Below are 18,669 nucleotides of genomic sequence, written 5' to 3'. Positions count from 1 at the left end.
ATATGATCTACTTCTGTTATTCGTTTTTCAACTAACTCAACAACCAAAATAGTTGGGGAAAAGTCAAAAGAATTGTATAAACAATAGAAGTAAACTGTACATTATTTGTCTTGGGTGCTTCTCTTTTTTTGACCCAGAAAAAACAACAACATTGATATAACTACTAACGAATGCAAAATATCCATCTCGATTTATGAGACAAGACCCACTTTATTAATTGTTTTACCTTTTCAATCTTTTTAATTTTAAATCACTCGCCGCGAATGACGAATGTCTCTCCTCAATCCTCGCATGTTTGCTCGGCCCATTTAACTAACTACTTCTTTATAGTTTATTCTATATATACATAAACTCAACTCTCTCACTAAACTACATCTCAATTCAGTTTACTCTCTCTTCTTCATGATGGCTTCATTTGCTCTGAAACCCATTTTTTGTTTCATTGCTGTTTTTTGCTTCGTTGTCCACAATGTTGAAGCTAGAGAAGGTAAGCTCTTCTTTAGCAAGGTCACTCACTTAGATCGTCCTAACAACAAAGAGGTGGCTCTATCTCCAGCTCCAGCTCCCGCACTAGCCCAAGCTAATAATGGAAGACTAGGAGACGGGCCTTTCGGACCAGGTTCTGGTATGATTCCTCAAACCAAAGAGTCATGGCCGGTTTCATCTACTGCTACTACAGATGAAGATTTTGAAAAATTGATGGCCACATTTGACGAAGAAAAAAACAAGAAGTTACCAGAGGCATTTGAGGAAGAAGAAGAAGAATCCGAAGATCCAGAAGATCTCAATGAGCAAAAGGATACGTACAACAACAACAACAACAACAATGGATACACTTACGCTACTAACAACAACTATAATGATAATAGGAGAGGTTACGGCAATGAAGAGAAGCAAGGGATGAGTGATACAAGGTTTATGGACAACGGTAAATATTTCTCCGACAGAAGAGGTAGGAACAACCCTAGCCGCGGGTATGAGAGTGCTCGAGGAAATGATCATCCCAACGAGTTTGAAACTATGGAGGAATACTACAAGAGCTTGGAGGGTAGTCAAGAGGAGTATGAGCCTTAGAAAGAATTGGTACTTGAGAATACAAAACACCTTTTGGAGTAACTGTGCATTCTCCATTTACTTGTCTTATGAAAAGTGAAAACTAAAAACACTTTATAAGTTATACAAATCAAGGTTGTGAGTTATGTTTATTTTAACATTTGAATGTTTATCTTAAGCTCACTTGTACGACCACAGTTTTACGAGTGAGGGTGTTTTAAGAAGACTGAAACCAATAGACCAATACCAATTTAAAAAACAAGATCTAAGGCAAAGAGAATAAAACTATTCAGATCTATCCAAAGACCAAAATTACACGATCTAGTCTCAAAACTAATCCAACGGGTTAAACAATCATAACTGAATCTAAGCCAACCGCCCTGGAGAGTTCTAAGAAAATTGAAACTAATACCAAAAGAAGCAGAGACAGACTCTCGGATTTAGTCCTAAAGAGGTACATTGACCACTTCATACTCGACCAGAGAAAGATTGTTGTTGAGATTAACCGCAAAGGGAACATGATCCGTGACTTCAATGCGTCCCCATTTGTCAACAGCCATTCTCATTGTGTCCTTGAACATATCAATCTTCGCATTCCTCAGAATAACTGTTGCACCAGTCTTCATTAGATCAACTGCACATTTGCAACAACCAAAAGAGAACATCATTAGTACCTCCAACAAATTTACATTAACACAAAAGAGGTGAATATAGTATCCACAGACTGAACAGAGATTTATGTCAAGTACATATTGCAGAACACAATGGGGACACAGTAATCAAGTTCAGACATATACTCTGTTCATCAATAAACTAAAGTTATAAGCAAAAAAACAATCTGAAAAAGGTAAGCTTTATCATTTAACTCGTAGCCTGATACAAGAACGCTTCTCAAAACCACTACTGTAGTTTGCAAAAACATAGAACAATAAAGAGACAAAGACAGTAACAACAGAGAGAAATCTGTGATCTACAGTTCTATAAAGCCAGTGACACAGCTCTTCACAAACAGAGAGGTTCCAAACCACATATAAGTTGAAGCAGTTCCAATAAAGGCTTCGGCAGTTCAAAAGATGACTAGTTTATACAGAAACAGAGTAATAAAGCGAACGCCTTTGAAACAGAGAAACGATGCCTAAAGCTTAATCAAGAGAGCTAAAACGTTAAAAGACTAAAACTTTGTGACTTGTGTCTCTGTATAATATACAATAAATAGATCATTTGTTGTACCTTGATCGTTGCGGGCAGTGAAAAGAATGCAACCAGTATCGTCGCCGATAAGGCACTCAGCGATACGAGAAGATCGAACTTGCTGAGTGAAGGAGCTTTTGCGAGTCGCCGCTTTGACGGGGTTCGATTCAACGACTTTGACGGTCAGATTATGGCCGCTGGTTCCTGGTTTCAGCTGATCCACCTTCACAAACACTGGTTTCCGCTTCGGTACATTCGCCGCCGTCGACATTGCGTAATTTGGATTCCTTAGGGTTTTTTTTTTTTCTTTCTTTCAAAAAATTTTTAGGAGTTAGATTTTGTGACTTAGTAGGGTTTCGATTCTTCAATTGTGGTATTTAAATTGGGGCGACGGTGTGGGTTGGTGTCTGCACCAAAACGAGAATTATAGAAACTAATCTTCGTGAGATTTTCATCTAAAATTAGTGAGATTTTACACTTAGATATTTTCGTTTTTTAAAATAATTAAAAAATGGATCTACTATTTTCATGTTGTTATTGTTGGGGGTTGTTACATAAAATGTAAAAGCCCAAAGGAGCAATAAAACCTTCAAAGCCCAAAAAGAGAGTAAAAAAACAATTTGGAGAGACGCCGCCGCCAAGTATCAAAGGGAACAACAAAGTCAGCAGGGAGCGCAGTATTAGGGCAAACAAAAATATCTTCACTTATCAAGTAAGGGGCCACTTGAGTGACAAAGCGACGCCACGTTGACATTGTTCCTATCTCTTTCTCACTTGCTTCCCTTTCTTACGAGATTACGTCAACTTCTATAAAACGCATAATAAAATATTATCCGCTCGCCACCAAAAAAAATATGACTCCTCAGGACCAAAAGAGTGTAACCAACGCCGCCGCCAGCGGAGAAGTGCGCTACAGAGGGGTAAGGAAGAGACCATGGGGAAAATACGCAGCCGAGATCCGTAATCCGATAAGTAAGAACCGAAAGTGGCTTGGGACGTTTAAGACGGCGGAAGATGCAGCCAGAGCTTACGACTCCGCGGCAAGAGAGTTTCGTGGCTCCAAGGCAATAACCAACTTCCCTCTCCCCGGATACGGCAGGGGTGCTTTGGTGACGCCAGTGAGGACAATTCCACCTGGTGCTCGGGACATGGAGATAAACTTTTCCTTAACGGAGCCTGCCGGTGCTCAGGACGTCTTGTCTCCGGCTGTAGCGGAAGCAGTTGCTGGATTTTTCATAGATCAGCCGGAGGCTATTGAGTTGAGAGAGGAGCTGGATCGAGTTTATCCACTCGGGTTTGAACCTGATGATATGGGGTTGAGTGTTGGTCTTGAAACCCCCCTTGAAGTCGAGCCAGAGTCTTCATCAGCCGTGGAAGTCGAGCCAGAGACTAACTCAGCCGTGGATGGTAACGTGAATCTAAACCTTAACCTAGGTGCCTAAATGTTACTTCGATATTAACAAATTATCCTTTTTTTCATTTGTTTTCTTGGAGAACTTTGTATTGTTGATTATTGTATGGCTCTTCTTTTTTGTCTGTACTTTTTATTGGGTAGATATTCATTGTCTATTGGTCTGTTAAACTTTAAAGATGAAATGAAGAAGCGAGAATAAGTATTGGTTTTATCATTTGCCCCTTTTCCATACTGCATGTATGAATCTTTTAAGACGACTTATTAGGAGACCATTGGGCTTCGTGTTGATCGGGTGATGAGGTTTTAGTGTCAGGTAGGTGGCTCGGTTGCTTTTCGCCGTCACAATGACACGTGGAACAACAAAACAAGAAGTATTATACTTCTTGTCTTTTACCTACCCACGCTCTCTCACGTTGCTGTGATGCGGCATCTCTGATTTCCCCACACAAACACCCCGTGCCTTTCGATTGTGTGCTATAGGAGAAAATGTTAAATATAATCAAAGGAAAAAAGAAGACTAGATATTCAATCGTACAATGACAAACCGATCCAAACACATCATGACAATATGTATATATACGTATATGTTTGTGTTCCATCATGTGTTATTAGAATATGAGTAGAACATAACATATGAGTAGAAATGGTTTTTTTAATTTGGTTATTGAAATATCTTATCTTCTTCTTCTTCCTCCTAAGCTCTCTTACTTTCCACGGAGAGAATATCCATTACTAAGAGTAATCTATGTTTATAGCTAGCAATAATAATGACCAGAATCCACAAAAAGGAATATACATGTTCGTAGCTCCCATACATGCAATGTATGTGTCTCATAAAATATAATGCACTGGACACGTCTCAACATGTACATCTGTCTATCACATACACATGCCTCCTATGAAAAACTATATATTCGCTTTCGTGTGGTGTCCAACAAAGAAACAATTGGAGAACTTGGTCACATATTATACTTTTTAATAATTAAACAAGTATGTGACATTAATCTGAATGGAAACGTTATACAAAAATATTAATCTTCGTCTACCAGGGCCACCAGCACAACCAAAACATCACACGTCAGAGGATGAGTGAGAGAGAGACGAAATAATTCGAGGTTTGTGCATATGTATCTACGTTCGTTATTCATAAAACATAACACGTTTGAGGACGAGGAGAACATTTTCGAGAATTTCATAGATTTTTTGTTTTTTGTTTTCCAAAGATTGTTCCATTGTTTCACCCATTATCTTAAACTTAAATTGCGTAAAACGAAAACGTCATACGATTCATTCAATGATGCTAAATTATACGTTTTAAAGCTTAATGTTGTTGAACTACTAACCAAAGCCATCCGTTAAATCTTTAATATGACATGAAGACAGTGAAGACTACATTGTTTGAACTTCGAATCCACTAATTAACAATTTAACAACAAGTATATACATTAAAGAGACGATATATATAGAAATGGTGAAATATTGCACAATCCGAATCCACAAGCTAAGATATTACAAGTTCAACATATTATTTGGTAAAAATATCCCATCAGAAAAGAGAAAAATCTAAGAAATAAGACAAATACACAAGACACTTCTTAATTAGCTTTCGTGGAAATTCGTAAGAAAAAAAAAATCTTCAAAACAAATTTGAACAATATTAATCTCCCCAATTTGACTAAACCGGTACGAACCGATTATTCCCATCTGACCATGAATCTGATCAAAACTCTCCCACCGAAATTTACATACTCAAAAGTCGGGTCTCTTCTCGGCGAATCTCCACCGTCGATCAATCAAGTCAAGAGATCATTGACCCATCCTAGATCAGGGTCACCACAAGAACCATCCTCAAAACTTGTCTTGTCCCTAACCGCCGCAACCGTCGAGAAATCGTTCAACTGTCTCCGTCGAGGAGTGAAATCATCGCCGAAGAAGTTTGCACGAGGCGAGTTGGTTAGGTAACTTGGAGTGGAAGGCGAAAGAGCAAATTGCAAAGGACTACTTGGCTGTTGTTGTTGGAGATGAAGACGCTGATTGCTCAAACCGCAGGACGAGGCAAACGCTGCAGCCGCTGCGGAAACAGGTGTTGTAACCGGCGAGGAGGAAGTAACCTGCAACGCTTCCGCTAGGCTCATCGAATCCAACGAGTTCACCAGCTCGCTCAAAACGTCTTTATAGTTAACTGAGCCAGCGGCAGCAGCGGCTGAAACGGCAGAGGCGGCGCGGTTTCTCAGACGTGAAAAGGCAGCGGCTTTGTGAGCCGGAGACATAGGTGGAGACAGAGATGGAGAACGTGAGAGATGAGACAAATTACCTAAAAGAGTGCTCGTTGGAGAGCTGCTACAGAAAAGGCAACACGGATTCTTAGCCGCTGGAGACGGCGAACCTGAGCCGCCGGAAACGTTTTCGGGAGGAAGAACCCTAAGCTGACGTGGCGAATGAGCAAAGAAACAAACTTTTCTTTTGCAGTGTTTACCGTCTTTACAAGCTTCAGTACGGTAACGAATGGGGTGGAGCCAACACTCGAAGACACCATGAGCAAACTCACAGTCATCTCCACGGCTACAGTCACCACCACGGCGAAACTCAGGACACACCTCACCGGAGTATTGAAAACGACGAGGATCACGACGGCGAGCTTTCTCTCCAGGATGAGCAAAGGGACAGTCAGTCCAATCGTGGCTTCGGCTACGAGTGCAACGTCGGATCTTGAATTCGAACATCCGGAAATGATCGCTTGCGTAAGGATCATCAGAGTCGGAGTCATAACAGTACTCTTTAATCTCCTTGTTGTTGTTGTCTTCGTTGTTGAAACTGTCTTCCTCGTGTTCAGATGTGATTTTGTTGCTTTTGTTCCAGTTATGTTTACGCGGCGAACGAGGGGATGAAGAATCCGCTGCCGGAAAACTCTTGGATGATAAAAGAAGCTTCCTCGGAGGTATCTCCACCGTTGGTTTCCTCATTTGATGTTCCGTACAAACGACATCCATGATGAGATCTCTAACTTGTGTGTCTTATGTTTTGTGGTTAATTGTTTTGGTGTTTGAGAGATGGACGGATGAGTGTAAGATGAAAGATGGGATATTGTGGTGTATATATATATATGGGATTGAATATAGATACAGACATGGGAATAAGTTAAAAACGTATATAAAAATATTGGTTTAGTTTTGGATTATTACATTAAATATGTGTTTTGATGAGATGTAAGAAGAAGACAAGAGAAGAAAAGTGGAAGGGAGTCGTGTGAGAGGGTATGGGGGAGAGGGTTCGTGGCGAGATAAGAGAAGAGTGTGATAGAGGTTTCATGCAAAGAAGTAGGAGCTGCCTTGCTCTCCTTGCTTCAGACCTAACACATGTGCCTATGTTTTCATCATCATCATCATCTCTTTCTCTCTCCCTTATCAACTTTTCTTAAATTGTTGTTTTGTTAGATGGAAGTATAAACTATAATTGAAAGTAAGAAGAAAAAAAAACAACTAATTTTATTATAAAATTATTATAAACTATGAATTTGGCTTTTAGTTTGTTACCAAGTACTTTGTGACTTACTGCTTCTCAAAATATATATATATATATATATATATATATCTGAATGAGCAAATTGATGAAAAGTAATTAACTGGTAGAAACAATAAATTTGGTTCATCCCCTCGGAGTATGGGTTCAATCACGTTTCAAGAACATAAAAGCAAAATAATTTAAGAAAACTCATATATAGTTGTAAAGAAAAAAGGAAATCCAAATACTATATTCTTAGCTTATTTTATTTTTAGCAAAATAATTTTACAGTCTTCGAATCTTTTTATGTAGAAATAATGATTTTGTAGAACACTTTTTTAGTATTTTCTTAATTTAAAAGAAAAGTTTCATGTTTTGAAACTTATACAAAACTAAAACTAACTAGTTAGTTTGATTTATAGAAGACCTAGCTAGTTATATGATGCAATAATACAATTGCATAATTATCTGAATAAATGTTATACAAAGCTTTTAAAGTATATCTTCCATACAACGAATCTAAGAAGACTTTACAACACAGAAAGGATATGCACGAGATTAAATACAAAAGAGGTATAAGAAATACGTTTTCTATTTTGTACGCCAATTATCAGGAGATAAACAAATGATTTAATATTAATTCCTTTTATATTTTGTTTTTTCGGTTTGTACGTATCTAAAAAAACTGGTGCATGTGTATGTACAAGTGTCACGTTTTCCATTGGTTGCGTGGCTCTGATGGAAGCAAAGACATTTTTGGTTTCTACCTTCACAAGACTTTTCAACTTATAAAGTAATACTTAAAAATATTATACTCCGTTTGTGTTTATTCTTTAACTTTTATGCCCAAAATTTAAAAACAAATCAAGTCCGTTTGTGTTATTTCATATGGAATTGGATAGCATCACGACAAAAACAAATATAAAATGAAAGCGGTAATTTACATTTAAAGAATAAACGACAAATTAATAACAGTACTTCGATGGCAAAAAGAACATTGTTTTCGTTATTTATAGACATTAATTTTAGGTTTTGAGTAAGTTCAATGTTTTTGGACTGGTATTTCATTCTTGGTATCTAGTTTGGGGGGTATCGTCTATGTCCGTACGTACGTCATTGTTCCACTTCCACATATATCCAAAAGCTTCTCAATATGTGCTTAGTGTTTTACATGGAACGATTCGTATGTTTTGACGGCAAAAGCTTAAACTTGTGCGCCAGAGATTTCAACNTTTTTTTTTTTTTTTTTTTTTTTTTTTTGTTAAAAACGTTATATATATATCTCAATTCGTAATTACTTTGAATAAAAATCTCAAAATAAACGATTTATTAAAAAATGCAAAAAAATGAATCACAAATTTATATTTTAATTATATATTAGATAGTTACCTATAAAATATGTAGATGATATGTATTTTTAATTATTTATTTATTTATTTTTATAACTATGATAAAATTATCTACATACATAAATTATTTGATTGTTTGATATATTGAGTATAGTTTAAATTAAATTCTATATAACTATAAATTGTAGGTGTGATTGTTTTTATATGATAGCAAATTAATCATTTATTGGTTATTTGAAATGTTAAACAAATATTAACAAAAATATAAGCAAAACATATGTAAAATATGAACCAAACATAAGAAATATTTTTACATATGTATTTTTATAACACATAAAATAGATTCTTAAATATTTTAGCTCTATTTTTATTGTTACATTAGCATTTGTTAGTTCATTAAAAATATTTTTTCGTATAATTATAATATAAATTCTCAACTTTCATGTAGTTTTTATTTTATTTTCAAATATCTAATATATTATATAATACTCTATTTATACTAATATAAGATTAAAAAATAATAATAACAAAAAATATATCATAAATTTTTAAAATAAAAATTGTAAACACATTTTCAAACAAAATACATAACCTAACTACAAAAATATATAATCTTACAATTTTTTATTATTTTGTGGTTTTCGGCAAATGACCTTCTCAATATACACGAGGCAGGACAATGGCGCCACTGATAGCCCAGCGGAGAAACTCATGAGCTCGAGTTACGGAGTTCAGAGCCCATGGGTTTGGAAATTTCTTATGACTTGCTTTTTCCCGAACCTTGGAAAAGTGGAGATCGGAAGTGGAAAAGACTCGTTTGCGGTCACTTTCATTATTATTTTTGGTAACGTTTACAGACTGTGTGCAAAGGTAGAATTCTATAGTTGAACGAAATTAATATTAATAATCAAGTTTTAAGGTAGTTTTGTGAGATTTTTTTTTTTTTATTGTTGGGTGAGTTTGTACTTTGTACTCATGACTTACGTAGCTTAGTCGTGAAAGAATTGGAATGACCCATTTCATATAAATTTCTGATTCATCTTTTTCCATTTCCCATTCATGACTTATCATCAGTTATCGATTCCAGAAAGCAGAAACTAATGAGAACAGATAAAAACATAAATACAGTTTTGATGGATAAATCATATCTAATATACTAAAGAATAAAGATGATATATTGTACCAGCTAAGTGGGTTAATGATCTTTTTTGTTCATCGTGATATTTAATTTATTTTCTGAACATTTATTTTGATCAATTTCATTGATCGTAGTCAAGGAAGCGCTAAGCGGTATCTGGGCGGTGATCCAACGCTTAGCGTCTAGAACGCTTAGTCGGAGCCTAGACGGTTTTTAGGCGGTTTAGACGTTTACAATATAAAACATTAAATATATAAAATTATACAAAAATATATGTTATAAAAAAAAGAAAAATTATAAACAAAAGTAAAAAAATACATTTATTTAAGTTATATTAACAACATATAAATATTTATAATTACGTATATAGATATAAAACATAATAATTTAAATATATGTAATTTAAAAATTAAAAATAAAAATTAAAATACAATTTATGTAATTTTAAGCAGTTTAGGCGGCCATCTAGGCGTCTGCTGAGCGTCTAGACGGCGCCTAGATGGCCGCCTAAACTGCTTTCTTGAACACTGATCGTAGTTTACTTGTGATTTTTTATTAATTATTTCATAAGAAGAACAAAAGAGATGATCCACATTCATTTAGTCCATCAAATTTTGTATTGATTTAGCCCATTTAGATCTAATGGATCGAATCACCATTTAAAATGTATGGAACACGTTAATGTTTTTTTGTTTGTTTTTTTTTAAATGTTAATCGTTTGGATAGAGAATTTTTGTTTCTTTTTTTTTTCTAGTGATGAGCGATGACACCCTAGGGCAATCAGATTAGAGAAAGGTGCAAACGGAATATCTGAAATGGATATAATCCATATACCGGACAACTTTGACACAAATTTAAAGATATACCATAGGACAAGTTGACAAACAGAACATCAGCAAACAAAGCTGTTAAAATATTATTATTAACCAATTATGTACAGTATACTGGCTAGCTTGGTATAACAAAACCACTACCAACGTTTTTAAAATTAATTTTGTCTACATTTAATTTAATATTATTTATTTATTTTTAACGACAGTAGTTTGGTCTATGTTACTTTACTAATTTTTTATATTTGCATTATACAACATGCTAAATCGAAAAAGGGTGAAGAAAACGACGTCGTCAGAACAAGGGAGATACGATCAGCATCAAAAACCACGAAAACGACACAGTTTCAAGGATGGGAATAAAAAAAAAAGAGACGCGAGAGCGTGATAGAAATATAGCCGTTAGAGACAACAAGAGACGGATACAGAGAACAAAGAAAACAAAAAAGGAAAAAAATAAGGACGTTAAGAAGAAAGAGAGAGAGAGAAGCCCATTCATTATTCAAAAATTTTATATGACCGTTAGTGGCTTCCTTATTCCTTTTTTAGTTCTGATTACAACATTCCCCTCTCTGTAAAAGAAGGAACCAAGATACCCCCAAAAAAAACAAAACGCTCCTCTCTCTCTCTCTCTCTCTCTCACGCTCTCTACTAGTTCTGTGGTTTTAGTATGGACGCGCCGGCGGAGGAATCAATTGGTAGTGTTGTGACGACGATGATTGATGAGACATATGAGTTCTTAGCGCCGCGGTGGTTTGATTTCATTAATGGAGAGACGGAAGATGAGTCTCGCCGAGCAGAGCTTTGGTTTCAATCCGCGTTAAGCTGCGCTCCTTCTCGTTAGTTTCTTTTCCTTTCTCTTCTCCTCAATTTTAGGGTTTATTGATTCTGAATCTGAGAATTGCGTTAATTAGGGTTAAATTGGATTCGGAATTAATTGGGTGATACTATCGGTTTTCTCAGATCTCTGATTTTAATGATTTAGGGTTAATGATTTGTGTTCTGATAAGCGAAATTAGGATTTCTGTTGACTCTGTGTGTGTGATCGATCTCTCTCAGTTCAAAAGGTTTACTGTCTTTTCTAATTGTGTGCAGCTTCGGTTCCTAAAATCAAAGCAAGGAGATCATTCAAGGTAGAGACTATGTGCAACTTCAATGAAGAAGATGAAGAGATCCCGCTCAAGGTTTTTCTTTTCAATCATCATCACTGATTTATCAATTACAAGCAGGAAAGATTCAACTTTTTTTAATCATTCTGATTGTTTGCAGGAGAAAGAGCCAGTAGCTGCAACTTTCTCCTCACAATCACAGCCCTACGAGTCCAAGAAAGAACAAGTTACTCCTACTACTGAAGCAAACACAATTAAGCCGTCTCATGACAGTTCCAAGGATGAAAAGATCGACAACAAGACGACCACAGATGCCAGGTTCGTTATCGTCCTTCTTTTCGATCACTGTTAAGTGAGCCGAGAGGCAATTCTAATGCTCTTTCTTCTTGTTCATTCAACAGTAAGGCGACGACTGAGCAGACTCAAGACAAGGAGAACATTCCTCCTGCTTCCACACCCAAACCACCAATGCGTTTCTCTCAAGGAGGAAAGTCGATTGACCTTAAGAAGCAGCAAACTGCTAGAAAGATTGCTAGTCTCCTGAAGAATCCATCTGCTCTTAGGCCCAAAAACCAGTCACAGTTGTCTCAAGCCAAAGGAAGTCATCAGAAAAGTGTGAAAAGGTAGCTAACATTCTTAATGACCATTCTCATACCCAATTCTGGTTTCACGTTCCTCTTGTAACAGTTTTTCTTTTGTGTGTGTTTTGATTGCTTCATTGCAGGGAAACGAGTGTTAGAAATACCAATCTGATTCAGGAAAATCAAGCCATCAAAAGGCAAAAGCTTGATGATGGTAAATCAAGACAGGTGAGCCAAATTATTCAATATCAGCAACCTTTCATTCCATATCTTTTACTTGCATGACTGAAACTTTTTCTTCATTGATTTTTTATCTAGATTCTCAATCCAAAGCCAACAACTCTGCTCCACAAGACAAGAGAAGGTCTTGTAAACACCGGTTTCAACGTATGCCCTTCAGTCACTAAGCACACTCCAAAGGAGAATAGAAAGGTACGTTTTGCATCAGGGTTGCTTCAATAAATTTTATTGTCAGACAGACCTCTCAACTCTTGTTTTCATTTCTTTAAGGTTTATGTCCGTGAGCAAATTGCACCTTTTGTTTCAACTGCTGAACTGATGAAGAAGTTCCAAACAAGCACCCGAGGCTTGTCATTGCCTCACGCCAACACTTCTGTTCCACAGGTAATAAACAATCGAAACTCTCTGATTCCTTTTACTTGTCTCGTGTCTTTTTATATCTTTGACTAAATTTCAGGATGGTACTGTTTTCCTTGTCCAGAATCGACCTAAGCTAACACTGACTAGACCGAAGGAACCAGAATTTGTGACATCCCAACGAGCTCGTCCTTTGAGAGTTAAGAGCAGTGCCGAACTTGAGGAAGAGATGTTGGCAAAGATTCCCAAGTTTAAAGCTCGACCTGTGAACAAGAAGGTAATTAGCATCTAGTTCCACCGAGGTATATTTGTATTGCAGAAATAGAAAACTAAACAAAACCAATGCGTTCTGTGATTTGATGCAGATTTTGGCAGCTCCAGCTTTGCCTGCGCCACAAAGAAGTACACCACATCTGCCAGAATTTCAGGTAGAGATACCCCACCCACAAAGAAGTACACCACATCTGCTTAATGAATCTGTTTTATCAATCTACAAACGATCTCATTTTCTTACTGTTGCAGGAATTTCATCTTCAAACAATGGCAAGGGCTAACCATCATGCAGAGTCCTCTTCAGTAGCTTCAACGGAAGTGTCTAAGCAGGTATAGAGTTTCTTTTCACCCCCCAGAAAAGTTGTATGTATGCATAAAACACACTTGATTAGTTGTTTCCATGCCATCTGATATGCCTCTGTTTTCCTCAGACGCAGCATAATGATTGGAGGCCTCACCTTACTGAACCAAAGTGCCCTGTGCTCCAAACAATGTTAAGAGCTCGTCCTACTAAAGCAAAAACTACTGCGGAACTTGAGCAAGAGGAACTAGAGAAGGCACCAAAATTTAAAGCAAAACCTTTGAACAAAAAGGTACTACTGAAGAGGTGTAGTTTAATACTGTTTATTTCAAATTCTCTAACTTAATCTAACTTGGAATTACATCAAATCACCCAGATATTTGAAAGTAAAGGAGAGATGGGCATCTTCTGTAACACCAAGAAGCACATAACAATACCTCAAGAGTTTCACTTTGCGACAGATGAGAGGATATCACGACCAGATTCTGTCTTGGATATATTCGACAAGGTATATTTCAACTAACGTACAGAACCTGCTTTATGCAAGTCTTCTTTAGTTATTTAGGTGTTTGACACAACTCTTTTCTTGTCAGCTCTCATTGAACTCCGAATCTTTCCATGAAAAGCCTCTACCAAGGAAAACTGCTCCAAACCCCTTCAATCTTAGGACAGAGGTATGTGAACAATGAACAACCTCTTCTTTTAAGGTCAATGTGACTTGCTAACAATCTTTACTAACCGTTCTTTTAAAACTACTTTTGTGGAATCCAGGAACGAGGCGCTGAGAAAGAGAAGAATTTTTTTATGGAGCTCGTACATAAAAAAATAGGAGATGAAAAGGCAAGGGTTCCAAAGGCAAACCCATATCCTTACACGACGGATTATCCAGTGGTATGCATCCTTAACTTCTTATTTTCCTTCCTTACTTTTATGTTTTGAATTGCGAAAGAGATGGATGGTGTTGACATTATCATTACGTTTCCCAGGTACCACCAAAACCAGAACCTAAGCAATGCACACAACCAGAACCGTTCCAGTTAGAGAGTTTAGTAAGGCACGAAGAGGAACTACGAAGGGAAATGGAAGAGAGGAAGAGAATGGAGAGAGAAGAGGCCCAGAAGAGGCTCTTCAAAGCACAACCAGTTATAAAAGAGTAAGCGACCAGCCCCTTTTTACTATTTGTTTATCTCCCAGAAACTTACTTTATCAACGTTTTCAAAGTGCTCACAATTTGCTTTGATCATTCAGGGACCCAATCCCTGTTCCAGAGAAAGTACGAATGCCCCTCACAGAAATTCAGGAGTTCAATCTTCATGTCGAGCATCGAGCTGTTGAGCGAGCAGACTTTGATCATAAAGTAAGATTTTGCAGTCATTTTAGCAGACAAAAGAATGCTTTTCAATAACCTCTGAAATTGATGAATATGTCCATTCTATTTGGAACCAGATCAAAGAGAAGGAGAATCAGTACAAGAGATACCGTGAAGAGAGTGAAACTGCAAAAATGGTATGCATTATTTATACACCCGCTTAACTTGCATAGATACCATAAACCTTGGTCAAAGTTAGATAATAATACCTGCCAATTTTGTGTCAGGTGGAAGAAGAGAGGGCTCTGAAGCAAATGAGAAAGACAATGGTTCCTCACGCTAGACCTGTGCCTAACTTCAACAAACCCTTCTTACCTCAGAAGTAAGTTCCAACTCAAAAACAGATTTCATAGAACCAATCTTCTCTTTGCTTTTTAGTAATCCTCCTACTGATGAAAAAAAAACTTCATTTAACAGGTCCAACAAGGAGACCACAAAACCAAAATCACCCAATCTTAGGGTGATTAAGAGGACCGAGAGAAGAACCATGATGGCTCGACCAACTGTGTCTGCAGCTACCAGCGCCTCTGTTGGACAGATGAGGTAGTTGTTTGCAGTAAAAAATTCGGAAGCAGCAGAAGCAGCCTGAAATGTTCATGAATGCTTGAACCTACTACATTCCCTTTGTAAATTGATTCGGTCCTAATTTTTCCTGTGTGTCCTTAGTACTTACTGATATAGTACATTGTCTTATGTATCATCCTCTTGATTCTCAAGTTTATTAAAATGGAAAAAAAGATTAATTCTTATATAAAAAATTGGTCAATGACTAAAAATGACGACTGAGCTAGAGCATAAAACAGCCAATATATATTATGTACTATACTAGTATAGAATAGTAGCAGACTAGCAGTACATATCATTGTCTTATGTATCCTCCTGATTCTCAAGATTATTTAAACTGGGGGAAAAATATATGAAACAATGGCTAAAAAGGAAACTGAGAAACCAAGCAAGAGCATAACAGTCTAATTCCTTCATCATATACACTTGCTCCATCCAACCTCTTCTATCCGATTTTCTTTTGGCGGTACACTACAATCTGAAGAAGAAAAAACAAACAAACAAAGAAAAGTTTCAGAAGGCATCACAGCGAGATACAGATTTCTAGATTTGGGTAGATGACAGTACCGTATCTCCAAGGTTCGATATGCAATCAACTTTTAGCATTGCCAGGGTTTCATCATCTTTAAGACTTTGCATCTTCTCAGTTGAGGTCTGATTCCCATTTGCCTTATCCCCTTCCTTAGACACCAACAATTCAACCTCTTCAGCCTTCAATTGCATCTGGCGAGCCACGTACTGTTCAACATTCAGATAATACAAGTATCAAGATCCGTGTCATTGTAACAGATTTGGTTAATTTCTGGAGACTCCAAGATTAGAATAGCAGAGGGAGAGAACTCACTTCGCAGAGTTGTTTTACTAGCAAAGTAGGTCGGCAACGAAGATATGGCTGAACTAAGTCTGGTAAACATTGTGCATCCAGCGAGATAAGCTTAAGAGGTATATCCAACTGCAGAACAATTTTATGTTTTTCAAAAACCAAAATTTGTCGTTAGTTATTAAATGTAGAATCATAACACTAGTCAACAATGAGCATAATCTTTTGTTACCTCGACATTGTTACCCTCTAAGCTCCCGAGATATTCCACAAGTCTATTCAAGCGAGCATTCCTCTTACTACTAGCTCCCTGGTGGTTATTATGTCCTTGCCTCGTGTTACTCCGTGTACCGCCTCTTCCCCATGCAAGCATTTCCGCATTCCACACAAGCCCAGGGGATATTCCTCTGCTGTCCCTACGATGCGCCTGCTCTGTGCCATTACCTGCGCAGTTATCGTTGTTGTTTGCAGCTGAAGAAGAAGGCTGAGTTTTTGAGCGCTTTTTCCGTTTTCTCTGCGGGGCACAAGGCTCATCTGAAGAAGAATCTTTGCCTCCGTTGTTTTGATCATCATCATCATCATGGGCTTCTGATGTATCCTGTTCCATGCTTCTGCAGTTCCTTCTTCTTCTGGAGCCACTAGCACTACGTCGGGATCTCGAAAAGACTGCTACGTCTTTACCAAAAGACTTTTTTTTTGCAAGGGCTGAAGACTGTCGTTGTGATACTCGAGCTATAGATGCTTGAATCTAGAAAAGAAGAACAATGATGCACCGATCACTTAGTCACCATAGAATCATTTGATATACTTAAGTGAGTTAGTCTTATCGGGTTTCTGACCTGTTTATTACGAGTCTCGTCATCTTGACTAAAAGCCAATTCCTGAACAAAAATGAAAGGCATAGCACATCAGTAATCTCTCATAAGTAACCTTGTCTAAAACTGTTGAAGAGGAAACAATGTTAATGCTTCACCTCCTCCTCATATTTATCAATATCTTTGAACAAAGTTGCTATAAAAGCATCAAAGTTTGGGTCGTCTCTTAAAGAACGTCGGCTTGCACAATGTTTCCTGCAAGTAGGACACTCATTGTTCCTGAAAATGTATAAGCCAGTTAGTATAACCGAGAATAGGCTCCCTAAAATAATGCTGAACATGCAAATGGAAAGCATACCCCAATCTCATTGACTTATCAATGCACTCTTGGCAAAACCGGTGGAGACATTCCATCACAGTCCTTGTTTTCCTTATAATTCCTAGAAAATGAAAGCCAGTACTCGCATTAGTCAAATTTAGTAAACTGCAGTAACAGAGTTGATCCAATATAAAATGAATGATTATGTAAAAAACACGACTCTGCATGAGAAAACTTGACAATCCAAGAACAATCTAAACAACAAACTTGTGCAACACTAGATTCTTTTATAATGACTGTATTTATGTATGTCAGTTGATGAAAGTAGCTGAAGCCTTATTTTCCTAGTTGGTAGTCAACATTCACAATAATGGTCCCGGAAGAAGAAGAGCAGGCACCTAAACATATGGAGCATTGCACGTCCCTACGGATATCCGCTAGATCAATATCTACATATCTGCAAGAGAAAAGAGTTGATCAACACATAAAGCTTAAGTCAATTGGACGATAAATCGTCTCAAGATCAACCTTGTACAAATGTCATATTCACCGTTACTAAATAATTTGTGATTTCGGGAAGAAACACAACAGTGACTATAACATGCAAGCAAGAACCAAACAAACAATGCATAATCGGATCAAAGAAACAAAACACAAACTTTTAAAGAATATAAACAAAAGAGAGCCACTAGTTCCGCTTAAAAACCCATCAGATACAATACAACAGTCAAACCAATCATCAAAAAATCACAAAAGGGAAAAGAATTGTTACTCTGAATCTGATTCTGATTGCTCTCCTCCTGAAGAAGACTTACTTCTTTCCTTAGAATCTGAAAAAATTACAAAGAAGTACCAATTAAAGAAATCGATCACTTCCATGTTACATACACCACACACACACATATACTCACATACGCATCGATTTGATTCATATACCTCATATACGTATCCTTCCACGACAAACAAAACAACAGCAAAAAACAAAAAAAACGAAACTTTCACCTTCTTCTAACGCTTCTTCATCCTCTGCTTCAACTTGGTCACGTTTCACGTCGTCTTCCTCATCTCCACTTCCGTCCTTGTCATCCATTTTCTCCGGATCTCCTCCTGTCTCGTTAGCTTCGGGATTGAATCTGTCAGCTTCTGAGTTCCGACCCAGTTGGTCGTACTCTTCATCGGCGGCGGACAAGTTCTTCAAAGCAGGCATTGTTGTTGGTTGTTGATACAGTGATCTTGAAAAATAATAAATAAAGCTTTCGCCTTTCTCTCTCTCCCTCTACGTCTCTCTCTCTTGAGGGGTTCCTTATATAGTTTTTCTTCGTCCTTGGTTGCTTTGGCTCGGTGCCTATCGGTGGGAAGAGAGAAGGAGAAGAAAGGGAGGACGAAGAAGAAATAGAGAAACTTCTTTACCTTTTGTATTATTTTTATAATAATCTTTTTATTTT

The 18,669-nt window shown here is 37.1% G+C and overlaps 6 protein-coding genes across 6 annotated transcripts; 3 read left to right on the top strand and 3 right to left on the bottom strand.

Moving 5' to 3' along the window:
* On the top strand, positions 361–1,205 carry LOC104754503 (protein E6). The gene has a single exon (XM_010476709.2). The coding sequence runs from the start codon at positions 403–405 to the stop codon at positions 1,072–1,074; it is 672 nt and encodes a 223-aa protein (XP_010475011.1). The 5' UTR covers positions 361–402; the 3' UTR covers positions 1,075–1,205.
* Positions 1,320–2,685, bottom strand: LOC104754502 (uncharacterized protein At4g28440-like). Its single transcript, XM_010476708.2, has 2 exons — positions 2,284–2,685; positions 1,320–1,687 (listed from the first exon to the last, which is right to left on the bottom strand). Exons 1-2 carry the CDS (start codon positions 2,513–2,515, stop codon positions 1,500–1,502), a joined length of 420 nt encoding a protein of 139 aa, XP_010475010.1. The 5' UTR covers positions 2,516–2,685; the 3' UTR covers positions 1,320–1,499.
* Positions 2,978–3,869, top strand: LOC104754501 (ethylene-responsive transcription factor 10-like). The gene has a single exon (XM_010476707.2). The coding sequence runs from the start codon at positions 3,099–3,101 to the stop codon at positions 3,684–3,686; it is 588 nt and encodes a 195-aa protein (XP_010475009.1). The 5' UTR covers positions 2,978–3,098; the 3' UTR covers positions 3,687–3,869.
* Positions 5,100–6,774, bottom strand: LOC104754500 (zinc finger CCCH domain-containing protein 2-like). The gene has a single exon (XM_010476704.2). The coding sequence runs from the start codon at positions 6,646–6,648 to the stop codon at positions 5,452–5,454; it is 1,197 nt and encodes a 398-aa protein (XP_010475006.1). The 5' UTR covers positions 6,649–6,774; the 3' UTR covers positions 5,100–5,451.
* Positions 10,967–15,506, top strand: LOC104754497 (protein TPX2-like). The gene is made up of 19 exons (XM_010476702.2): positions 10,967–11,315; positions 11,572–11,660; positions 11,746–11,903; positions 11,987–12,208; positions 12,310–12,394; positions 12,485–12,598; positions 12,677–12,790; positions 12,888–13,040; positions 13,129–13,191; positions 13,286–13,366; positions 13,468–13,629; positions 13,714–13,845; positions 13,931–14,011; positions 14,109–14,228; positions 14,324–14,490; positions 14,586–14,694; positions 14,784–14,843; positions 14,934–15,028; positions 15,124–15,506. Exons 1-19 carry the CDS (start codon positions 11,147–11,149, stop codon positions 15,251–15,253), a joined length of 2,304 nt encoding a protein of 767 aa, XP_010475004.1. The 5' UTR covers positions 10,967–11,146; the 3' UTR covers positions 15,254–15,506.
* LOC104754499 (putative E3 ubiquitin-protein ligase RING1b) lies at positions 15,497–18,619 on the bottom strand. The gene is made up of 10 exons (XM_010476703.1): positions 18,227–18,619; positions 17,997–18,054; positions 17,623–17,681; positions 17,264–17,345; positions 17,064–17,184; positions 16,930–16,971; positions 16,323–16,838; positions 16,115–16,222; positions 15,838–16,008; positions 15,497–15,748 (listed from the first exon to the last, which is right to left on the bottom strand). The coding sequence occupies exons 1-10, from the start codon at positions 18,429–18,431 to the stop codon at positions 15,716–15,718; spliced, it is 1,395 nt and encodes a 464-aa protein (XP_010475005.1). The 5' UTR covers positions 18,432–18,619; the 3' UTR covers positions 15,497–15,715.

This window comes from Camelina sativa, chromosome 17 (genome assembly GCF_000633955.1).
Source record: "Camelina sativa cultivar DH55 chromosome 17, Cs, whole genome shotgun sequence".
NCBI classification, from domain to species: Eukaryota; Viridiplantae; Streptophyta; class Magnoliopsida; order Brassicales; family Brassicaceae; genus Camelina; species Camelina sativa.
The sequence above is the reverse complement of the archived record's forward strand: the minus strand, read 5'-3'. Positions and strand labels throughout refer to the sequence as shown.

Excerpts from the sequence above, each read along its gene's own strand:
- LOC104754503 (XM_010476709.2), top strand. The coding sequence starts at position 403 with ATGATGGCTTCATTTGCTCTGAAACCCATTTTTTGTTTCATTGCTGTT.
- LOC104754502 (XM_010476708.2), bottom strand. The coding sequence starts at position 2,515 with ATGTCGACGGCGGCGAATGTACCGAAGCGGAAACCAGTGTTTGTGAAG. Across the intron at positions 1,688-2,283 it reads CACTGCCCGCAACGATCAAG|TTGATCTAATGAAGACTGGT; the intron begins GTACAACAAATG and ends GCAAATGTGCAG.
- LOC104754501 (XM_010476707.2), top strand. The coding sequence starts at position 3,099 with ATGACTCCTCAGGACCAAAAGAGTGTAACCAACGCCGCCGCCAGCGGA.
- LOC104754500 (XM_010476704.2), bottom strand. The coding sequence starts at position 6,648 with ATGGATGTCGTTTGTACGGAACATCAAATGAGGAAACCAACGGTGGAG.
- LOC104754497 (XM_010476702.2), top strand. The coding sequence starts at position 11,147 with ATGGACGCGCCGGCGGAGGAATCAATTGGTAGTGTTGTGACGACGATG. Across the intron at positions 13,367-13,467 it reads CAACGGAAGTGTCTAAGCAG|ACGCAGCATAATGATTGGAG; the intron begins GTATAGAGTTTC and ends TGTTTTCCTCAG. Across the intron at positions 14,695-14,783 it reads GAGCAGACTTTGATCATAAA|ATCAAAGAGAAGGAGAATCA; the intron begins GTAAGATTTTGC and ends ATTTGGAACCAG.
- LOC104754499 (XM_010476703.1), bottom strand. The coding sequence starts at position 18,431 with ATGCCTGCTTTGAAGAACTTGTCCGCCGCCGATGAAGAGTACGACCAA. Across the intron at positions 17,185-17,263 it reads GATAAGTCAATGAGATTGGG|GAACAATGAGTGTCCTACTT; the intron begins GTATGCTTTCCA and ends ATACATTTTCAG. Across the intron at positions 16,223-16,322 it reads TAGAGGGTAACAATGTCGAG|TTGGATATACCTCTTAAGCT; the intron begins GTAACAAAAGAT and ends ATTGTTCTGCAG.